This window comes from Ptychodera flava, chromosome 15 (assembly GCF_041260155.1).
Source record: "Ptychodera flava strain L36383 chromosome 15, AS_Pfla_20210202, whole genome shotgun sequence".
Classification (NCBI taxonomy): Eukaryota; Metazoa; Hemichordata; class Enteropneusta; family Ptychoderidae; genus Ptychodera; species Ptychodera flava.
In genome coordinates, this window is record NC_091942.1 from 20,524,105 (window position 1) to 20,545,721 (window position 21,617).

Genomic DNA, 21,617 nt, shown 5'->3' on the forward strand with positions numbered 1-21,617 from the left:
ATAAAGTTAGATTCTTGATGTCTTTTTTGACAAGTTATGCATTAACAGTTTTCATTAACATTGTATAAGGCACTTAAATAAAATTCTTTATTTGCCGTCCACGTGCTGGTAGGTTTTCAGAGAAAATTCAGAAAACAAACACAATGTTAACACTATTACAAATAAAATATTATTTTTTTTCCACAAGCTGTGCTCTCCCTGGCCTTTCGAAATTGTTAGTAAATTTACGAATTGGGTTCAAAAAATATTAGTAAGCACAAATTATGTTATTCCGAACCCACCAACTTTCAACAAGCACTTCTGGTACTCAATAGGTGATTTTAAGGGGATAGAAATGATGAATGATTTCATTATAGACAAAAGAAAATGAAAAATCCCTTTTTAGTTTTTTTGACAATGAACACTCATATTTTGATACACATTTTCAAAAGATTTATTAAATAACACAGTACATCATGGGTCATGAATGCTTGTAACATTGAAATTTCTTCCTTTTCTCAATAAAGTGTGTAATTTTGGTTAACGGCCGATGAATGTTATTCAATTACTCTATCTTTATTACACAACATAACATGTTCAAGTATATTGTGACACAAATCATAACTCCCTTTGTGTGTGTAGTCAGTGGTTGATGATTATATATATTAATTTATGAAGCGGTCATTAATATTATCAAATATTATCAGTGTTTGCACAAGTTTTAGATGCTAGAAAATCTGTCCCCTGTTTTTCATATTTGGAAAGCTCTGTTACTTTGAAAGTATGCACGTCATCCATAGGTACTAATAGGTGGTGCCTCTATATCTGCAGTCATTATGCCATGTTCATCTCTAAAATTCTTTTTAAACAACCACTGATCAGAACATTTGGCAGTCTGTGGTTTCGCACAAATTTTGTCTCATCTCAATCAAATTTAAGTACGCAAACTGAGACTGGTGATCCTGCTAATGTTTTCTTAGAGACAGTTACACTTTTAAAACGCTGCTGATGATCGTCATTTATTTTTTTTGTCTGGATAAACTTTTTGGTCATGGGACTGTGCACAGCACTTTCTCTGGATCATAGTAAACTATCAGCATTCATAACATTTGCTGAGACAGTTTCTTGTAAAATATTTTGAAGGAAACCTATTAAAATTGGCACGCTGACTGAAAAATTCAATTTTCAGATCGTCAAATGACAAATCTATGACATCTAAGATTTCTGGCTCGCTTCCACCTCCATGCACAGAAAAACACTTTGCAGTACATGTTCAACCATGTGCGGTCCGGACTGCAGTTCTGCTGTAGTTCGACTGTCTTTCAGGCTGACTGTTCTTGATCTCTTCTAGCTCGGCGGTTTCATTGTTTCGTGTTTTTTTCATATCAGTTGCCGTTTTTATGCCCAACTTTCTTTCCCAACTGGATACTATCAATCCAAAGTATTTGTAACTGCCCGCTTCCCTCGATCCGCTTCAACCATGTCAACAGTCCATTCGGAAAGTTGACAGCATGTGAGTGTTTGGGTGTCTCGAAACTACCGTAATGGGTTGGTAATGTATGACACACCACTATGAGATTACAAGACCCGGGGATCTTGAAACCTTTTCGCGCATGCTCATGTTATCACAGGTCAAAGTCCAAAGCCAGCTATCACCATGTGTCGATGCGCCGATGATAGGGGCAGCGTAGGTTTTGAAAGACGAGATATGACAGTATTTCCCCGGAATTCACAATCTTGACCGAAAATCAGGCTTCAAAAATAACAAAATCGTTCGTAAATGGCCGATCGGGCATTCATTTTTTTTCGTAAATTTTCATTTTTGTTCGTAATTTACGAAAGTTACGAGCGACAGCGAGAGCACAGCAAAGGAAACAAATAAAAATTGAGCTTATGTTAATACCCATGTATTTTTTGTCTGTGTTTGTTTTTTCCCTGGCTGGCTGGAAGGTTTTTCAAAAATTCAAGGACGGCAAACAAAGAATTTTCTTTAAATGGCCCGACTCAGAAATATGATCATTGACAGATTTTCATTGCAAGAAGATACCGCCAACAATACATCAATGTTGGCATGAAAAAATTTTCATTATGAAATTTTGTTGAAGGGCAGGCACTGCCTCATTGCATGTATAGTGGGCAACTGTACATCGTACCATGCTCTCTTCATACATGCAAGTTGTGTGAATTGCTCCCTCTACAGGAGTTACACTGAAGTTGACAGCAGGCTCCATTCACAGCTCTGTATGAGATGGAATATTCAATCTGCAAATTCCACATTTTGTAAGAGAGCATGGGCAAAGGTTTTTGCTTTCTCAAGGATAAGTAAGTATTATTGATTGGTCGAAAGCAGAATAGCTACCATAAAGTTCATTTTGCGAAGTTATTTTCAACGTGGCAAAGATGATGCTTTCTTTCCATCATGGCTCAAAGTACAGGGATAGCAAATCTGGCAGTCAAAATCTGTGAAGTACAATTGTTTTGCCTGGCACAGTAAATTTGCAATTCCTTCAGTTCAATAACAGACAGGTGAATACTAATGTTCCTGCATGATGATAAAGAATGAATACAGGACAAGAAATCTAGGTTGTGTTACCAGCAAACTAGACTACAGGACCAGCAAACTAGACAATATGACTAGCAAACTAGACTATAGCACTAGCACAATAGACTGAATTACTAGCAAACTAGACTACAGGACTAGCAAACTAGACTACAGGACTAGCAAACTAGACTACAGGACTAACAAACTAGACTATAAGACTAGCAAACTAGACTACAGGACTAGTCCTTGGACTGGCAAACTAGAATGCAGGACCAGCAACATAGTCTTCAGACTGGCAAATTAGACTGCAGGACAAAAAAATTAGACTGCAGGACAAAAAACTAAACTGCTGGGTGAACAAACTAGACATAACTTTTAGTCTTACATTGAAACAATTCAGTTGACCCCAAATACTGAACACAATTCAGTTCCCCTCTGATGTGACATAAATCAGCTACTAACACCCACATGTTTCAAGTACATTTTAAATAGATCTTGACCATCAATCATCATTGGTAATCAAACACGTGTTCCTGTGACCTTTGACATGAGGTAATGAATGCACAGAAAATGTCGAAAACTGGCCATATTAGCTGATCTTGATAAAATGATTTTGAGTTACCATCAAGGTGAATATCTTCAAACTCTGAATAATTACTCTCCTGGGGTAAAAGTGTACTCTGAATAGTAATGTAAATATCTGGTTGCTGGTTTGATTTACCCGGTTATGATAAAGTAGTTTCGGCTTTCGTTGACGACTGTTATTTGGGAATACACACTGAACTTTTTTATCCTTGAGTAAATATGCATGATTTGGTTGCAAGAAAACAAAAATATTGTACATTTTGCAATGTTTACCTAAGACGTGGAACTGTATTTCATCATTGAAATCCATTGTAACTTTTTAAAAGTTGGATATTTGGCCTACACACGCCATTGCGAAGTGTTTACAATTCTTCGTCACTAGAGGGCAGTAGTCCCAGTTCTTCCAATTTGACCACTTCCCCCAGCTGAACGTGTCCTGAAGTTCTGACAGAGCCTGGCTGCCTTCAGATTTGCATGTAGCCTTCCCTGGCCGCTTGGCTGGCTTTCCACTCCCACAAAGAAGCATAATGATCCAGCCGTACCAAATATGACCAGAATTAAAAGCTGCCACTGAAGGGTCAAGTACAAGCTGTAGAAAAATGCAGCTGCTGCACAGGTGGACTGAAAGTCAAAGGAAATGACGTCAAAAAGTTAACATAGCTTTTATAGGGTGGATTAGCTCACAGTTTTTACTGGTCATAAATGGAATATCCTACATGTATGTCTGTCAACACTGTTAATTAAAAATTACAAATTTGCAGACGAATAGTAGTATTTTCATGTTAAGGTAGTATACACCTTGAAAGTGAAAGACTTAAACTTTTGTCTAAACTTTTCCTAAATAAAACTTTCAACCATTCTCTTACCAAATCAAGAATAAAAATCTGGGGTCACCGTGCAAAGTTTTGTGCTATAAAAACAAGTTATTTAACATTTACAGATATTTGTATATCAAAATGGCTACCATCTCTATGTTAACTCTATGGGGAAAAATAAATTTAGGAATAAGACAGTAAAAATTTTTCTTACTCCAGTTTTTAAACAAGCCCCCACAACTGGTAGATCAGAAAAGAATTGTAAAATTTTCAGAATCTGAATATCTGTCCCCAAGGCGCATTCTACCTTAACCTTACCTGCACAAATTTGAAGAGAGCGAATGCGGGGGCGCTGTCCTCTGGAAACATGAAGCCAAGAATTGAATAGATTTGCGTGTTGAAGCAGCTGTCACCAAAACCCAACATGAAAGCACATAACAGCGCCACCACCTCACTGCAAACAAAGCAATACAAGGGAAAAAAGTAGAAAGTTGAGGCCCACAACTGACTGAATCCCAGCTGGCAAAAGTCTGCCTATCAGTATGTCTGAGAGATACGTTATTGTCGATGGTTGGACAGAAAATGATTGTCTTAAAGTTGAATGAATGCCAACAGTCAGAGGAATGCTTGTCCTATGAAGTTAGGGGTGGACCATTTGATATTCTTGGGGGGGTCTTGAAGATTTTCGAAAAAAAAGATTTCAAGCCAATGTCAATAAAAAATCAGCCAGAGAAGGCTTGACCAAAAAAAAAGGTGGGAAAGTGGAAAAAAATGCAATAAGGATCAGGTAAAAGAATAACGCTACGTCGTCATCTTCCAGACCCCCCCTAGGATATCAAATGGTCCATCCCTAAGAAACTGGCTTGAGGTCAAACACAGCATTAGTTTATGAAGGTATTTAATTACTGCCTTCACTACTAATACCTAAGATAATGCTGCTTGGCATAAACATGAACATGATCACAAATACTTACTTTGGTTCCATGTACGCCTGATCATTTACACTTTTTAATGGTGCATCAACCGGTATGTTGTAGAATATCAAGTAAAAACACGTCATGTGGACAAAATAGCCCAGTAAAACGATGGGATCTCTTCCAAATCGTATCGTTCGCTTTCCGAACAAACCAAATGAAGCACCGCCTTGAAATGGTACAAAGACAAGAAATGAAAGCTGAATTTGGAAAAAAACGTGAGTAATGTAAATATCCAGAGAATATGTAGATGACTATTCATTTTAAAAATATCAATTCATCACCAGTCTATTTTTTATATCTTAAAAGGAGCATGTCATGTATCAGCTTTATCTTCAAGTAAATCAGTCAATTTGATACAAAGTTCAATGGAAAACAAAGGGCTACCACCATGTAAATATTCAATGTCAACAACGACTAATGCGAGAACCTGGGATTTAGGACTGCCCCTTTAAAGGGAAGTTCACCAAGGATGATGTTTACATATGTGGTAGCCATGTGGTCATTTACCCAGTAAAACTATTTTCACCATTTATAACTCACAAGATTTTTAACAAAAACAATAAACATAGGGCCAAAGTCCCTGAAGCTACAATAGACATGGATAAAAAATTAAGTATTTCCTGACTGTATGAAATTATCTCACTAAGGTCATCCTAGGGACTTGTAAACCAAATATTAAAGCTGTCTGACTAGCGGTTTTGAAAAAACAAGCGACTCAACAGTTGACAGAGCTCTGCTGTGTTATGTAGAGAATAACCTTTTGTGACACATGTATTGATGAAGAAGGTGGATATCTTTGATAGCTCATTTCAGGATGGCCTGACCAAAAATGGAAAAAAATTCTGTAAAAATACAGATTTGCATATTTCATCACAATTTTAACAAATCTAAGTTGGGTTATCCCTAGGGACCTGTATACCAAATAACAAAGCTGTCTGACCAGCGGTTATGAAGAAGAAGATTTTTTACCAAAAACACCTTTTTTGGCATTAATTTGCCTATTTTCAACAATATCAAAAAATTAAAAAAAAAAACAGTTTCTCAAAATCATATTTTTCATCTACACAACAAATATCAAATCAGTAAGTACTGCGGTTCTCAAGATATTTGAGTGGACGGACGCCTCACAAACGGACATACATACATACATACATACATACAAAAATTATGTAAATACGCACAGCCTGGTTTAAGCATGGGTGAGTGGACAATGCCATACCCATGGGAAAATGGTCCCTTCCATATCACATTATGCAAGCTCCAAGCTTGGCGCTTTTTCCCATGATTCAAATTACATGGGCAACTTCCTGGTACTATTTCTATCGTTTTTTGTAAAAATTCGCGCGAGTTATAAATGGCAAAAATAGCATTTCCGGGTAAGTGACCACAAAGGTAGCACATATGTAAAATAAATCATCCATGGTGAACTTCCCCTTTAAGTGTGTGGCTACACTTATTCAGCTACTATAAATACCATTTTTGTGATGATAAAAATGATGATATTTTCATTAGTTTTGTTCTGCAACAACAAATGCTTCTTCCTAAAAACATTTGCAATGTAAAAGATACGTTATGCCAACACAAAGCATTCTTTGTGCACTGTGCAATGTTATTCCAATGGATTCTAGTCCAGATTAAAATTCAATAGCCAACAGTAACATTGGACTGTGAGCTTAGTATCATACTGAGAAGTCAAGTTCTGGACAGAAACACGCATCCTGGAACAGAGAAAGAAAACTTTTGCTTAAACTTTCCTAAAGGAATCTTGCAACCATTCTCTGTCAAAATCAAGAATAAAATTGGGGGTCACCATGCAAATTTTGGCACTAGAAAAAACAAATTCATCAAGATTCACAGATATTTGAAATTCAAAATGGCCACCATCCCTGTGTTAACTCTATGGAGAAAAATAAAATTTTCGATGTTCGCAAACCTGAGTAGTGAAAAGTTTTCTTACACTAAGAGCTTTAAAATGAACTCCCACAAGTGTAGATCAGAAAGAATTGTAAAAGTTTGAGAGTCTGAATATCTGTCCCTGAGCCGCGTTCTCCTTCAATGTTGGCAATGAAATGTCTATTAATTTGAAGCCTGCATGTTCCATTGTATAAAGTACAATTACTGCTGTATTAGTCATGAAATGTTCGTATATCAAAATCAGGCAACAAAGCACAACTTTGCTTCTTGATGAACAGCAAAAGTATCCATGAATTATTAATTGTAAAATCCCCTCTTTGGAGGAAAAACGACAGCAATGTATCTGCCGGACTCACCTATAATTTCTCCGATACCTATCAGCATTCCACTCAAACCAATGAGACTCTTGGAATTTTCCAACTGACTTGTGTTTCCAATGCATGTTCCATACACACCACTGAAGAATGTTAATTCAAATCCTGGCAAAACAATCAAAATTTAAACCACAAAAAAGTCAGAATAATGGTGGTTTTTGTTTCCTACAAAATGTTAAAGGGATACAGTCATCGTAACTGCTCTCAAGGTCGTATGGGACCCATACGACCGATGTAAACACTGTATCCAAGGTACTATAGTGATTGATGAAGGTTAAAACTTGTCTGTCATTCTCTACATTGTATACTTTAAATGTTGCAGCTTGGTGCTCGAAGATGAGGTGCATCTAGAAATACATTATTTGTAAACACAAAACTCACACAGGCACAGTTTCGAAGACTATTACCCTTCAACCATCTGCAATTTGAGACTTTGTTTGTGGAACTATAACAAAAACAAATTTATAAGCAGTAATTATTACCATATCACATGTTTAATCTTATTTGTACAATTATCGCAGTTTCTTTTCAAGATTTTGGGGTCAAAAACTCAAAATCTGACACGTTCTCCAAATTTGACACAGCATGCTGACCCCAGCATCCCCAAAGTGCGAAGACACTTCTATATGACATATGTAAAGGAAATGTGACCCAGTGACAGGCAACACATAAAACCCATACAGCTTTACTGTGGCATCACATCTCCTAAACCACCTTGGCCTTACAGGTCCCTGCAAATCACTATGTAGCTAGAAAAGAGCTTTGATGTTTCGGTGATGAGCACTTGCTATTTTTTAAAACAGATTACTAACCACTTACTTTTTGAAGTTATGTCATTATAAAAAAGTTTGTACATGTTGTTGCCATCTTGACAACTTACCTGTTCATGAAGTCTTAAATAAACGTTACTGTTTTTATTACTTTATAAAACTCACCAGTATAAGCAAAGCAAACACTCAGAAGTATTATTTCCCTTGTCTTCAGCAGTTGAAATGCCCTCTCTGTGAAAGAATGAAATACATCATTTTCAAAAGTTAAATTATATACCATATTTGTGATCAGATTGATGTTGTGTTAATCCATATGGTTCAAACACAAGTCAAAGTACACAACTTAAGAGAGAACACACAATTCACCAGTAGAATGTTAGCCTTCGCAGATCAAGATCCCTTCTGATGTATATGGTCAAGCCTATACATGGCAGGGTATGAAAAGTATTTCCGCTGTATGTCTAAAAGATTTGGGCTAACTGTTAGTATGTGCAGTCATGAGTTTAGTAGCAATGGCACGGTTTATCCACTCACTGAGTTATGATATGTAAATAATTCATGTATATGTCACGTAAAATCTCATCTCAGCCTGAAACAAAATGGTTCCCTAATGTAATTAGTAAACTCTTTCTGCAGTGTTCCACCACATGTACTATGAAACACTTTGAATTAGCTGCATGCTTTTTCAGCGATTTTGGGATTTCATTGCAATCGGCATGTTTTTAATTTAGCTGGAAAGACACTTAACCGTAGTCAAAATGGGGAAAGGTTTAAATATTAAGCCACATCTTTAGGGCCTGAAAATAACACTGGTCCAAGGTCCCGTACTAGTCGTTTATTATATCTCAAGACCATATAAAATTACCCCTCAAAAGTCTGTGGACCAGCACAAATGGATAGATGAAATTACTGAACAAGAACTTGAGAAATCTGTCAATATATGTATATGCAATGTGTCTGTATTACAAAAATTGACAAAATCTTTGATGTTGTGCATTCCCAGCAAATCTGATAGAAATTAATGCAAATATAACAAGAGAAATGAATCATTCTTGTTTTGTTATACAAATTTTTGTGGACCAGCGGATTTTACCTTAGGACCAGTGGAAAAATACAGGTCACTGCCATGGTCCTGGGACCAGTGGAAAAAAGGAAAATTTTCAGGCCCTGCATCTTCAATCAGCGAATTTAAACACTTAGCTAAATTGGCTAAAATGCATGCTGGCTAAAAAGACTTATTTTACAGTAGCCTGGTGACCTTTGACCCAGAAGGTAACCATGTTTGGTGCCGCGGAATTTCAAGCAGATATAGCTTTGCAGTTTTTGCACATCTGTAACATATTGTGTGCTCGGAATGAGTGTCCGGTGTGAAGGAACTATAAACATACAGTCCCTAAAGTGCTTGTGGTCAGTAATGGTTAGATGAGATAGTTTGAATGGATGACTTAATGGCACTTTACAGCATCAATTGTGAAATGAGAGGTTAAAGGTTAGAGTTTACGCCTACAAATTCAACTGAATGATGCAAACCAGCTAAGGAACAAGATAAACAACACTACAACCATGGCGTCATCTGCAGCATGATGGCAGGAAGTACCATCTTAGCACCAATTAAGACCAGTGTCACCCATATTCAGCAAGCACCAAGTCTTAATAGAATTTCTAATTTCACCAATATGCCAGCAGCTTCTTCTTTGCAAGCACTGGCCTTGAGCTTGAAATAATACACATTCTAGAACTAATTGCGCAAGATCTGATTATATCATGTTTTATTCTCACACTTTGGTACATACCCAGTCTACCTATAGTTCTACTACTTGCGTGTCGAACTCCTATGGATTAAATTGAAAGTTATATTGAGGATAGATGTTGGAATAAGATATTATGAGAGATATTGTTACGGGGTTATATATCAATATTACTTTTATGACCTATGTGTAACATATGTATGAAAGAAGTACTGAATGAATGCATCTTATATAGAATAGCACCATGTTTTATGATGGCTGTTCAGTGTCAGGGTAGAGAGATTTGGAATTCCGTCTCCCACAACTGATGTTACGGTGATTTTGAACTGTGACCCGCGGCCATCAACCCAAAGGATGAGCTCAGATTACTGAACATTGTCATTTTTGACAAGTCTCTCTTACAAGATTCTGGTGATTTCCCTGCTTTGAAAAACGGCAAATAACAAGTGTATATCAATCACATGGCTGTGATGTTGCTATGTTTATCCTGACAGAAAGTTACCAAACCAATCAGGCAAACAAAAAGTAGCAAACCTACAACATCTATCCACTTGGTGTTGCTGACAACTATACGGTCGAACTAATAATCGTTTACAGTCCTGATAGACCCCTTGTCGACTGAGATCATGCAATTAGAGGATCCAACCTTATCAGGCGTGTGAGTTGTATGGGACTAAATGACAGCTTGGAAACCACTGTGACAGTTTTACGATATGTTTACAGTACTCTGTAAAGCCCATTTTTTAATACTTTGCACATTCTTTTAGAAAATGGCTTGGGAAATGGGAAATTAAAATTTTCTTGCTATTTGGTGTTAACAGTAACAAGCCTCCAAAGTCCCAGAACGAAACAACTGAAAGTTGTTACTTATGTCCTTGTTTTACTTCTTTCTGTACACAGATCCATATGCTACACCATAAAATTGATGAAGTTACAATGGAGTGTCACTGTGGTGGTTAAATATGTAGTTGCCCAATCAACGTTGCAAATGTTACTTTTCTACAAAGCTGGATCAGTGTGTTTTAGTATTGATGCACTGATGTGTGTTAAATTCATGGTAACGTGATTAATTTTGTCCAGTACTTGTGGTTTGCTGATGAGAGCAAAGTAATATCTCATAAGGACAGGAATTGGAAAGGATACAACAACTGCTGTGGTAATACAATATTCATACAATTTACATTTAGACACTCAAATATAAACACATACATACAGATAAACCCATATACAGACACACCTGTAGAGGGATGCACACACACATTTAAAATACCTGCTGAAATCTTGAGCTTGACCTTCAGAACTATCATCAGAGATGGAACATATACAGAATACACTCTGTACACAGAGGCACAGATAAAAACAAAGGCGACGGACATACACACACAAATGAACACACATTCTATGAAGTTACTGAAAGCTAAATAGACCTTCCGATTTCCTGCAATCATCAGAGTTGAGTCATCTACAAACACAGACCCACGTTTACAGACAAGGGTTATGCACACGCTTGTGCACACATTGTTGGTACTCACTGAATGCTTGAACTGGACCCTCTTTTTTCTTCTCATCACCGGAGCTAGAGACAGAAACATAAAATACAGTTGTTTATTTGCAAGTAAAAATGAACATCTTTTTGAACGTTACACACTGGTAATTGCAAGAAATATTAATGTTTATGAATATGATGATAACTATCATATACTATAAAAACAAAATTGCTTTCTTCAACCCTTGGGGCTGAGATTACAAAATTGTCACCATAAGTAGGTAGTTAATATCAGTGCTAATACCAAATCTAGGACAGAATGAGTGTAGCCATCATTGTACTGACAGAATATTGACAGAAATTTCACACGTGTTATTTCAGGCATCAATAATAAGTGTAATGTAGGTGGGAGTCTGTTCAAAAAATCTCACAAATGTGGAAGAATTGTGGTTCATTTTCCATGGCGCCAGACTGAAGAAAATTTGATCTGTTTGTTGAAGAGGGCAAACTCTGAATTGTAACTTTGAGAAAGATTTATTCATAACAAAAAACGTTTTTAAACAAAATCACTCTGTTAGAAGAAAATACGCCCCAAAACATCACAAGTAGCAGAGTCAATATTGTGTTCGCAAAAATATTAATTACTGTGGGGATTATGTTTGAGACAAATACTGTTATGTCTCGTGTTACCAAAAACCATTAAAACATAGAACACAATAAATGTACGTACACCCAGTGATCAAAGACCTGACTCTGAGTAATAAGGATATTTTCAAATAAGATAAATGTATACTAACCCAACATTAATGGTCAGCAAGTCATCGCTGTCTGTGGATCGTTTGTTTCTGAGCAGTAAAAACATGAGAATGCCAATGCAAGCTACGACCAGCAAGACTATAAACACAGTGGTTCGTGTATGCACTGTTGGATGAAGAAAAGAGAGATTTTAATGAGTGGAGTTACATTGAAAATGAATACCAATTTTTTCAATTTCATACGAGTTACTTTACCATTGGAAATATTACAGAGAAGGAGTGAATATGGAAAACAGGTGTCTTCTGTATTAACTTTGTTGACTTTTCAAGGGTGACAAAAACACATCAATCTTGAAAGAAAGGTTGAAATAAGTTGATGTCATACACATAAGTACTGGTAGAAGTGACTTTTACACTTTTCAGCCAGGTATACTAAGTTTACAACTGTCACTGGTTATCATAGCAGTTGCTAAAATATGGCATGAATTTTGATTCAGTAACATTTATCAGATCAGAAACACTGTGGACTACAGTTTTAAGACAACAAACAACAGTAGTTTCATATAAAATTCTTAAAACTGAACACAGTCATTGGCTGTCTACATATTTGTTGACTACTAAAGACATTCTGAACCAACAAATTATGAGATAACCAAAGAGCCTTCGGACCAAAACACTGGGAAAACACAAACCCTGTATTCTTATAATATTTGATTGCCATTAAAAATAGAACAATTAAATGGGTGTGTTTCTCAGGTCAACAACTCACCTTGTATATTAGTTTGTCCTTGAAATTCGAAGTAGACAAAAAGGTTTCCAAAGAGGAGACTACACTGCAGCAAGGCCCAGAATATACCGCTGTTACGACCAATGGTTTCCGTGTCTGAATTTATGGTGAGAAAGTTACCCTGGCCAGTCCATATCACTGAAATTGAAAACATGCAGAAATGGAAGTTAAAATAAGAATGGAAGTACATTCCATAGTGTACTTTAAATATTAAATTCAACAGTGTTGGATTTACAGATCTTTCCACTGGTCTTCATACATGATAAATGGAAAAGCCAGTCCTGGGCACACAGGAGCTGGGATAGAATTAATCTATTGAAGATCTCCTTTGAATGTTTTTTAGTAGCAGATGGTTGCATTTATCATCTTATTTGAAAAGGAAGGAAAGTTTTGATTCTCCTAAAGTGTGTTATTCCTTTTCATTGTTTTTTTCATCAGTTTTTATTTTTAAACCGCAATACAATGTTTAACTTTTAAGCTTTCAAATTAATTATCTCACACAAATAGATGGACTTTTCAGTGCTGTCGAAATGGGTAATCAGGGGAATTGCAGTGATTATTTTGTGGCAAAATAATGTACATCAATAACATTTTACGCACAAATACCGATACAGGCACTCAATTGCATATACACTCATATTGTAAACCGTACTTGGCCAGATAATTATGACTCATATACTGTCAACATCGTAAAGTTCTTGCCTCAAATGTCAGATGACTGAAATTACAACCTGTCACTTAGGCTGATAAAGTTGTAAAAATTTCAACTACTAGGCCAGAAATAGACCTGCCCTTGCCAGCCCTTGGCAGATGGACAGGCAGTTGTTCTGTACTCTGCTCTTACCTGCTGCACCTATCCCAACCAACACTGACGTAGTGTACAGAATCCACTCTGTTGGCTTGAGAAACCCGGCAATGAATAACGCGTATGTGACTCCACCAGCGACCATTGACCATTTAGGGCCAATGACACTGACCACAGACGGAGCAATCCAATTGGATGTGGCAAAGACGGCATAGATGATGGACAGGCTGGTGTAGCCACTGCCGGTGAAATTATGGCTTGAGTTTGAGTGTTCAGTTTCATTGATCACACTATTCAAAACTGTTTGCTAGAATTAGAAGAGAGAAAAAAACAGGTTTTACACAGAGAACTATGTTTCTGCAGTTTCTGCTTACTATAAGACATACTGAAGCATAGAATCTTCAACCTACCTTAAACAGGGTCCACACTCTCAAAGTCACTTTATAAAACTCAGGGACTATTCATCAATTTTAAAGGACTTTTTGAGGTCCAAAATACCATTATCAAGATGTCATCTGTACAATATATCATGATTATATTTAAGCAATAAGCACACCCAGCGATGGTATACCACGAGAGTTTGACCAGTTAGCGACATATATGCATGAGCGATAGCGAGTGCATATGAAGTGGACTGGTCAAAATCGAGTGGTATACCGTCGCTGGGTGTGCTTTATTGCTTTTATATCATAACAGTATATTGAAATTCTGGCATGGAAGGTCAAAAACGTATTTTTGCTCAAGCTGAGAGCTTGCGCATATGCCAGCCGGGGTATATCGCCAATACACCCAGTTCTTTTCATGTCTCGACCAATAAGATCAATAAGATCACTGTATTTGGGCCATCAATACACTGGTATGATACACATAAATATATATATATATATATATATATATATATATATATATATATATATATATATATATATATATATATATATATATATATATAATATATATATATATATATATATATATATATATATATATATATATATATATATATATATATATATATATATGTATATATATATATATATATATATATATATATATATATATATATATCACTGTTAAGGTGGTTGGAAAGGCTATTTTTGCACCAATTCTTTTCTCAGAGTTAATGTCAAGTTTCAAGTGTTAGAATCAAGATATTTAGTTCAAATTTTCAGGATAACTCTCTTAGTTAATATTTTCTCCAAAGAATATAAAAATTGTATATTTGCAGCCATGATTTTGAAATATGACACCAGTAAATATTAAAATTTAATTTTTCATATTTTTTTTACATATTTGAATTTAATAATAATTGGATAGTATTAATATTACCAAATTAGTTATAAATATGTTGACACTATTTATTGTAAGATTTGTACAGCAGGATTTGTAAATAAAATTTGTTTTTATGATTTTACATGGGTTTATATATCAAAAAATTATTAAAAATTCTTTCAAATTTCAAAATGTGATTTTTCAAAAAGTACTTCAAATACAGGAAAATTGTGCCGTACAAATCTTATCTGTGACCTTGTTAATAGGCTGTAAAAATTCCATGTCCATATCTCATTTCGAAAGTGGATTAAATTGGTATACAATTATGTAGGAAAACTGTTATTCTGTCAAAAATGTTGAAAACAAGCCATATTTGCACCCCTCTTTTGAAGTCATAGAGCAGTTTTTTTGGTTAATCTCACTTTTGACACCTCTTTGACACTCAAAGAATCTAAAAATGCATTTACAATAGCAGTCACTCACTCTGAATGCCAGCACCGCCTTGTCAAACTTTCCTGAAAAACAGCAAATAATGACTTTCCCTTTTCAAACATTTTATTAAAAGCTAGGGGACCTCTACCATAGTTAATACACTAAGGACTCCCCAACTTCTTCTTATTTGGTCAGTTTTTCAGAAGTTTTAACAGGCTATAACTCTGCAATGCCTTTGTGCCCAAATGTCTAATTTTTTTTATTCCACAGAGAATGTTGACTACTTTTATATTTTAATAGTTTTGTTGAAATTTATAACTGACGCTCTAGCCTTTCCAACCACCTTAAGATATCACGAATGATCTGGCATGGAAGGTCAAAAACGGATTTGTGCTCAAGCTGAGAGCTTGCGCATATGCCAGCCGGGGTAATCCGTGGCAAAACGCGTCCAACAGTTATTCCTTTTTGATACAAAGAAATAAAAACAAGAAAACTGCTATCATATACTGTTTTTCAGCTTTTGTTGAAGAAGTGAAAAGTACATGTAAGTTCGCTTTTCATGTTTTTGCTTTTCTCTCCTGTTTACGTATAAACGAAACAGGGAGCCCTACTTTCTACAGAGTGGTCTAAGTGCGTCCATTCATTTTACGAATTTTACAACAAAACGCAAAAATGACAATTGCAGGGATATTTTAGCTTCTTTTTATAACGCACGTTCTCACTGTTAAGATATCACGAATGATCATCCTGTCAGTTTTGAAAATCAATTTTCCAGGACATTCCTAGGCTCAATTACAGGATTTTTCCAGGACTTTCCTGGAGGCTTCAAATCCAAGGACCTTCCAGGCATACACGGACCCTGCTCAAACTTTGCACTGTGTACATACAATCATAAACATACCCCATGCAGCCAAACCCCCTAATATCAAGGTTTCACAATTCCTTCCACTGATCAGCATGATAAAATAAATTACTCCTCTCTTGGTGAAAAAAATGTGACAATAATACCAACTTATTGTGTGACAATAATACCAACTTATTGTGACTTTCTGTGTCCATAAATATAATCTTTCCTGACTTTACAAAACAAAGGTGATTCCTCATTATTTGAGTAGTTGCCCTAGTAAGAATTTAAGAGGTTATTCACTGAAATGTACTTTGATGTCCAACCCTAAAATTGGTGTTAAACAGTCGACCAAGCAATTAATCTGTCAATCAACAAGCAATTAAATGAATGAATACACAAATAATGAATAGATAAGCATAAATAAATAGCTTATTCACATCATAATGCATATTTCAATTGAATATAAATCGGGGCCATCAGTACAAACCTAACTGGTTCCATTACGGATCATTCTAGGCCTTTATTTTAACAATGTTATCATATTTTTGATTTGGTGGTTTAACCCAGACATTTTTCTTTGACTCTTTGTATATACTTTGTGTACCTGTCTTAAAAATTAATTTTCACTCTGTTATCCAAAATTCAGCTCATGTAATGTTCATGTAGTGTTCATGTAGTGTTCATGTAATGTTCATGTAGTGTTCATGTAGTGTTCATGTAGTCATGCACTCGCTTATGTAATTAACATGTCCACGCATTAACTATGAGTGCAATAATTTTGATAAACTTTTAACAATTCTGGAGAGAAATCACCCTGCCAGATGTACTACACAATCCTAGGTAACCAGATTGGACACATAAGAAAGTGATCCTTTTTTTTTTTAAATTGACATGATGTCAATGTGCTGCTTGCACTCACATTAACATTTGAATTTGTGACTCTTGGGATATCAGAGGTTTAGGTCAGACTGAAAAAAAATAATTGCTCCTCAGATTTTTCTTTCCAGCATCCACTTTGATGAGTTTGACTTGCTGTCAATATAAGTTAACACACAAGCCATCTCTATGAAATGGAACACTGTTTTCTGTTCATAGAAGATATGAAATTACATTCTGGTTACTGAACGTTAGATGTACGATCAGAAAAGTAGGACTTCAAGGGGCCAGTATGCTGAGACTTTTGATGATTTTTGCATCATTTGTGTTTTTTAATGTCAACTACAGTTTCTTGTTGTACTCCCAAAGGCATGTTGAGGTAAACAATATTCAGCTTGACAACTCAGGCTGTACATGTGTAAACTGCATTGTTTAATATTGTTGAGAAGTGAATTCTGGTCTGCACTAAAATTCAAATGTAAACAATAACAGTGCGGTGCACATGTTTAGATGCAGTGTTGACAAACTAAAAAGTAGGTGTTTCAACATGCTTTGGTGAGTAGAGCTAGGAGCTGTAGTTGACATTAAAACAAAAAGAGTGAAAAAAATCACCGTAAAGATGCTGCAGCTACTGACCCATTAAGTTTTGAAAAAGATTAAATATTTGATAACTTGGTAGTTTAGCTGAAGCTACAAATCCAAGGCTGCATGAATAGAAAGGGGTCTGTGCAACCCCATGGTTCTGTGATACCTGCAGAAATAGGGTACACAACGGCTCTGTAATTACATATACACACTGTTGATTTACTTTTACTTTTGTTTACAATCAATATTGTAAGCTGTTGTACAAAATGTGAAGAATGCAGGAACTAACTTAGTATGTAACACACCCTCCAAATAGGAGGTGATAAATCAAACTAGTCATCAAGATAATTTGCTTCCTTCTTTTCTGAAAAGAAAAATATCTAAAATCTAAAATAGTAAACAAACTGCATCGTTTTGTGATTATTTCGTGAGATACAACAGACAGTAGGAACAAAGGGCAGTTTAATAGCCTTCTATTCTGTAAAATATTTATCGTGTACATTTTTCACAAGGTTCTATTGTTGATCCTATTCTTTACCTAAAGATTGCCATATACTCAGATTATAACATTACATTATCACAAGACCACTTTTATGTTGAGGGCAACTTGCCAGTCAGTGTTATCAGGCTTCCTCAGTTGTTTCACCGTGTTTCCCCTTTTGGAATGCATGTGCAAAACCATTAATATCACGTCACACCCTTTGCAAGAAACATTTACAACTTTTGACCGTGGGAATTATTTTGTTGATGATGTGTTTACAAACTGACTGTCACGCACTATCTGATGCTGTGAGAGTTTTGTTATTAACCCTTTGAGTGCTGTAATTTTTCCCATCAAAATTTTAATGCCACATTCTGCCAATTTTTATGAATTGTTATGACCTTTTTTGATAATTTTGGACTAAAACGACATCACATTTCATTGACTACAGTTTGTTATCAAAATTTCGACAAAAATCTGAAAAAAATTGGACTATATTTTTTAAAAGTGACAAAAATGGACTTAGGCGCTCAAAGGGTTAAATAAAATGTTCATTTGCAGCTAAATCGGAAATCAGTAAAATAATCCTTATAATACACACCACTTAGTGATTTGGAGACAATGGTTTGTGGCTGAATGATATCAAAACAGAATTACCAAGATGCAACTTCTTCTCTTATCAGCTGAGTTTAGTATAATTACCATCTATTTACATGATTCAAAATTATTTTGGGTGAGAGGATGCGTTGCAAGTTGGTGCACCTGAGACAATCTATTAAGAGGTCTGGCTTCTTTTGAATTCTCCCAGGACCAGGCTAGGTGTATTAGAATTCAGCATGATTCTGATAATGTTTCTTGCAGAAAAATCTTGTGGTCATTTGGACCCCTTTCGATATTATCGTTAGCTTGTCCCTGGCTCCCTTCTCGGAAACACCTTCGAAGTAACCACAAGAATTTCATTTTTCTTTGAAACAAATTTTTGGAAAGACTTTCTCAGCCGCCCTCCCCTTTTTAAATACTTAATTTGTTAATTATTAAATTAACACTAATCTATAACTAACTCAAACCCTAACTCTAAACCTCTTAAAGGTTGGATTTGACGTTCTTCTCAGAGGTAAGTACCCCTATTAAACCATAGACTGTCTATGATTAAACTGATGGGGGGGGGGGGGCCCAAAAGAATTTTATGGTCAGTACTACCTGGGACGAATATAGGTATACTAGTCCCAGGTACTACTACCACCGATTTCAATCAATGAACCGCCACGCCCCCAACTCCTACACATGCAACAGAACATCGTCATGTGATCCACTTTCTCTGCTGAGAAATGGGTGCTTGTGGCTTGAATATGAAACAATAAAGCAAAAAAACATACAGTAGAATATAACCCATTTATCGATCGGGCATGTTATTTTGACTTCACACTGCGTTCACCAGAAAATTTGTTTTCCTTTCTCACTCCAGGCAAGGAGTAGAGTAGAGTGACCGCCAGGGTACACACCTGTACCCGTTACCGTATGGTTATCAAAACCGTACAAGCGGTCCGACTGTGCAGCGCCGGCAATTTTCCAGATAATGTTCACCTGCTGAATAAAACTTACCTCTATCATCGAACATGTTTGGAAAGCGGTAAATAAAAACATGAAGGCAAAGCCAAGTATGATCACGTTGACCAGACGAATATCACACGCCATGTTGACAGTTCGTTCTTCAGCGCGAGAGGGCTTCTTTGTCATGTGACTGAAATCATGTGACACGTAGGGTCAAGGTCGACGGCTTTGTGTCTCCTTGTACGTTGTGAGAGCTTTAGGTGGCATGGATTTGGGTAGGTATATAGTATACTGACGAAGCCAGTTCTCCAACAGATTGAGAAAACCCATGATCAGGGTATTCGTTCGTCGTTCTTTGTGGAGTTTGGCTTTGTTTCAAAGTCGTTAGTAACATTGCCGCAATGGAAATATTTCAAGAATTTGTCCGTACCCATTTGGCGGGCTCGTTCGCAGAGGCAACATACAATAAGCTTATCTTTTGATATAATTTACACGAGTGTGATTTATGTGTTAATATATCATCTTGCAGAAAACCATACTACGAAATGGTACAGGTTATGTATCTTCCAGGTGCCTCAGACTTAGCATTAAACCAGTAAACAGCCAACCAAACAAACAAAAAACTTAGGCCTCAGTAAATAACATGCAGGAAGGAAAAAAGACAAAGAAAATAATTAGCTAATGAGCACATAGATAAACACACAAATAGACTGATTAAATGACAAAAAATGCAGAAAAACGATAACAACGAAACACCAAACAAGTACAGAAACAAAAGAACACGTCGAATACAGGTAAACGACGTGGATGAAACAAAATGAATTGGCCTAGTTACAAAAAAGAAAAACGAAATGATTCGAATTCATCTCTCTCCAATACTATTTAAATCAGGATACACGTTTTAGGTTTTAGTATTGGATGACTTGAGTGTAATTATGTTGCAGTCCTTATTTTTGCATGGCGGAGGTGAAGTCAGGATACGTCATCGGACAGATCCCCATTTACGGCATGTGTCGAAATGTATCGCATTCCGATATCATGAATGTTGTTGGTATTGGTAAACGACATTTTGGATCGATAGTGCTCGTGTTGTCACAAGAATGTATAGGCCTAAGTTTGAACGAGGTCGTTGGTCTTTGTATGAAAGGGCTAGATTTAAACGCAGTCCGGCTAAGATCAACCGTGGAGATGTGCCAGTATCTGCAATTGATATCAAGTGTTGACGCCGAGGCAGCAGAATGAACAAGGATATTCAACGGGAGTTACACAAGCACATCTCTATATAGCATCATATTTAGATAATTTATGAACAAAAACGAAGTTTGAAAGTTCAAAAATACAGTAACAACATGAAGCGATGTTCTGGTACATCATATTATCAATTTTAACTTGAAACCCTTAGCCTGGGATTATCTACAGGCATACGAATTAGTAACAACCAAGAAGTTGTAATTCAGCAGATTGTTCGATCGGATTCTAACTCACAACGTACGGCATCCAGTCACCTAGCGAAGACATTAACCGCTCGTCTAGTCTTGTTATCGAAGTTTTAAAGCTCATTTCATTAGATCTGACATCTCTACAAAGGCAGATATTATTTCTTACACGACATCGATGTCGATGATCCAGGGGTATTAACATAATAATAATTTTGTACAATACAATAATTCACCGAAAGACAACACGCTTCAGTTGGGCAAGAGAGTACATTGGGAGAGCTACACGTTGGCTAGAGTTTGCCAGATATGATAGAATGTCTCGTATCCAAAGTAACCAAGTTTTCTATACTGATATTTCATTTTGACAATATCACGATTATTGCACTGAATGACTTTGGTCTAAGTTGTTTGTATGACACTGAGGGCGCGGTCATGATCAGTGGCATTTTAAAGGCATGCGCAGGTGTACAAGAAGTTAGCCTGCGACTATATCTAAGCTTCCTATAGTTCGTTAGTAATAGTTCGTGGTCGTACTGGTCGACTAAGATCACATGTTTGCAGAAGACCCTATCTGTATTTAAAGATCCTGATGTTGTT

General features: G+C 36.2%; 1 protein-coding gene across 2 annotated transcripts; it reads right to left on the reverse strand.

Moving 5' to 3' along the window:
* Positions 1–179: 179 nt before the first annotated feature.
* Positions 180–19,775, reverse strand: LOC139151482 (UNC93-like protein MFSD11). Of its 2 annotated transcripts, XM_070724312.1 has the most exons (11): positions 19,633–19,775; positions 13,577–13,844; positions 12,715–12,870; positions 11,988–12,111; positions 11,237–11,280; positions 9,750–9,788; positions 8,122–8,187; positions 7,169–7,291; positions 4,896–5,064; positions 4,240–4,375; positions 180–3,727 (listed from the first exon to the last, which is right to left on the reverse strand). In XM_070724312.1, the coding sequence occupies exons 1-11, from the start codon at positions 19,765–19,767 to the stop codon at positions 3,485–3,487; spliced, it is 1,503 nt and encodes a 500-aa protein (XP_070580413.1). In that variant the 5' UTR covers positions 19,768–19,775; the 3' UTR covers positions 180–3,484. The 2 variants fall into 2 exon arrangements, with proteins under 2 accessions (XP_070580413.1, XP_070580414.1); XM_070724313.1 differs by lacking the exon at positions 9,750–9,788.
* Between the last annotated feature and the right edge of the window lie 1,842 nt (positions 19,776–21,617).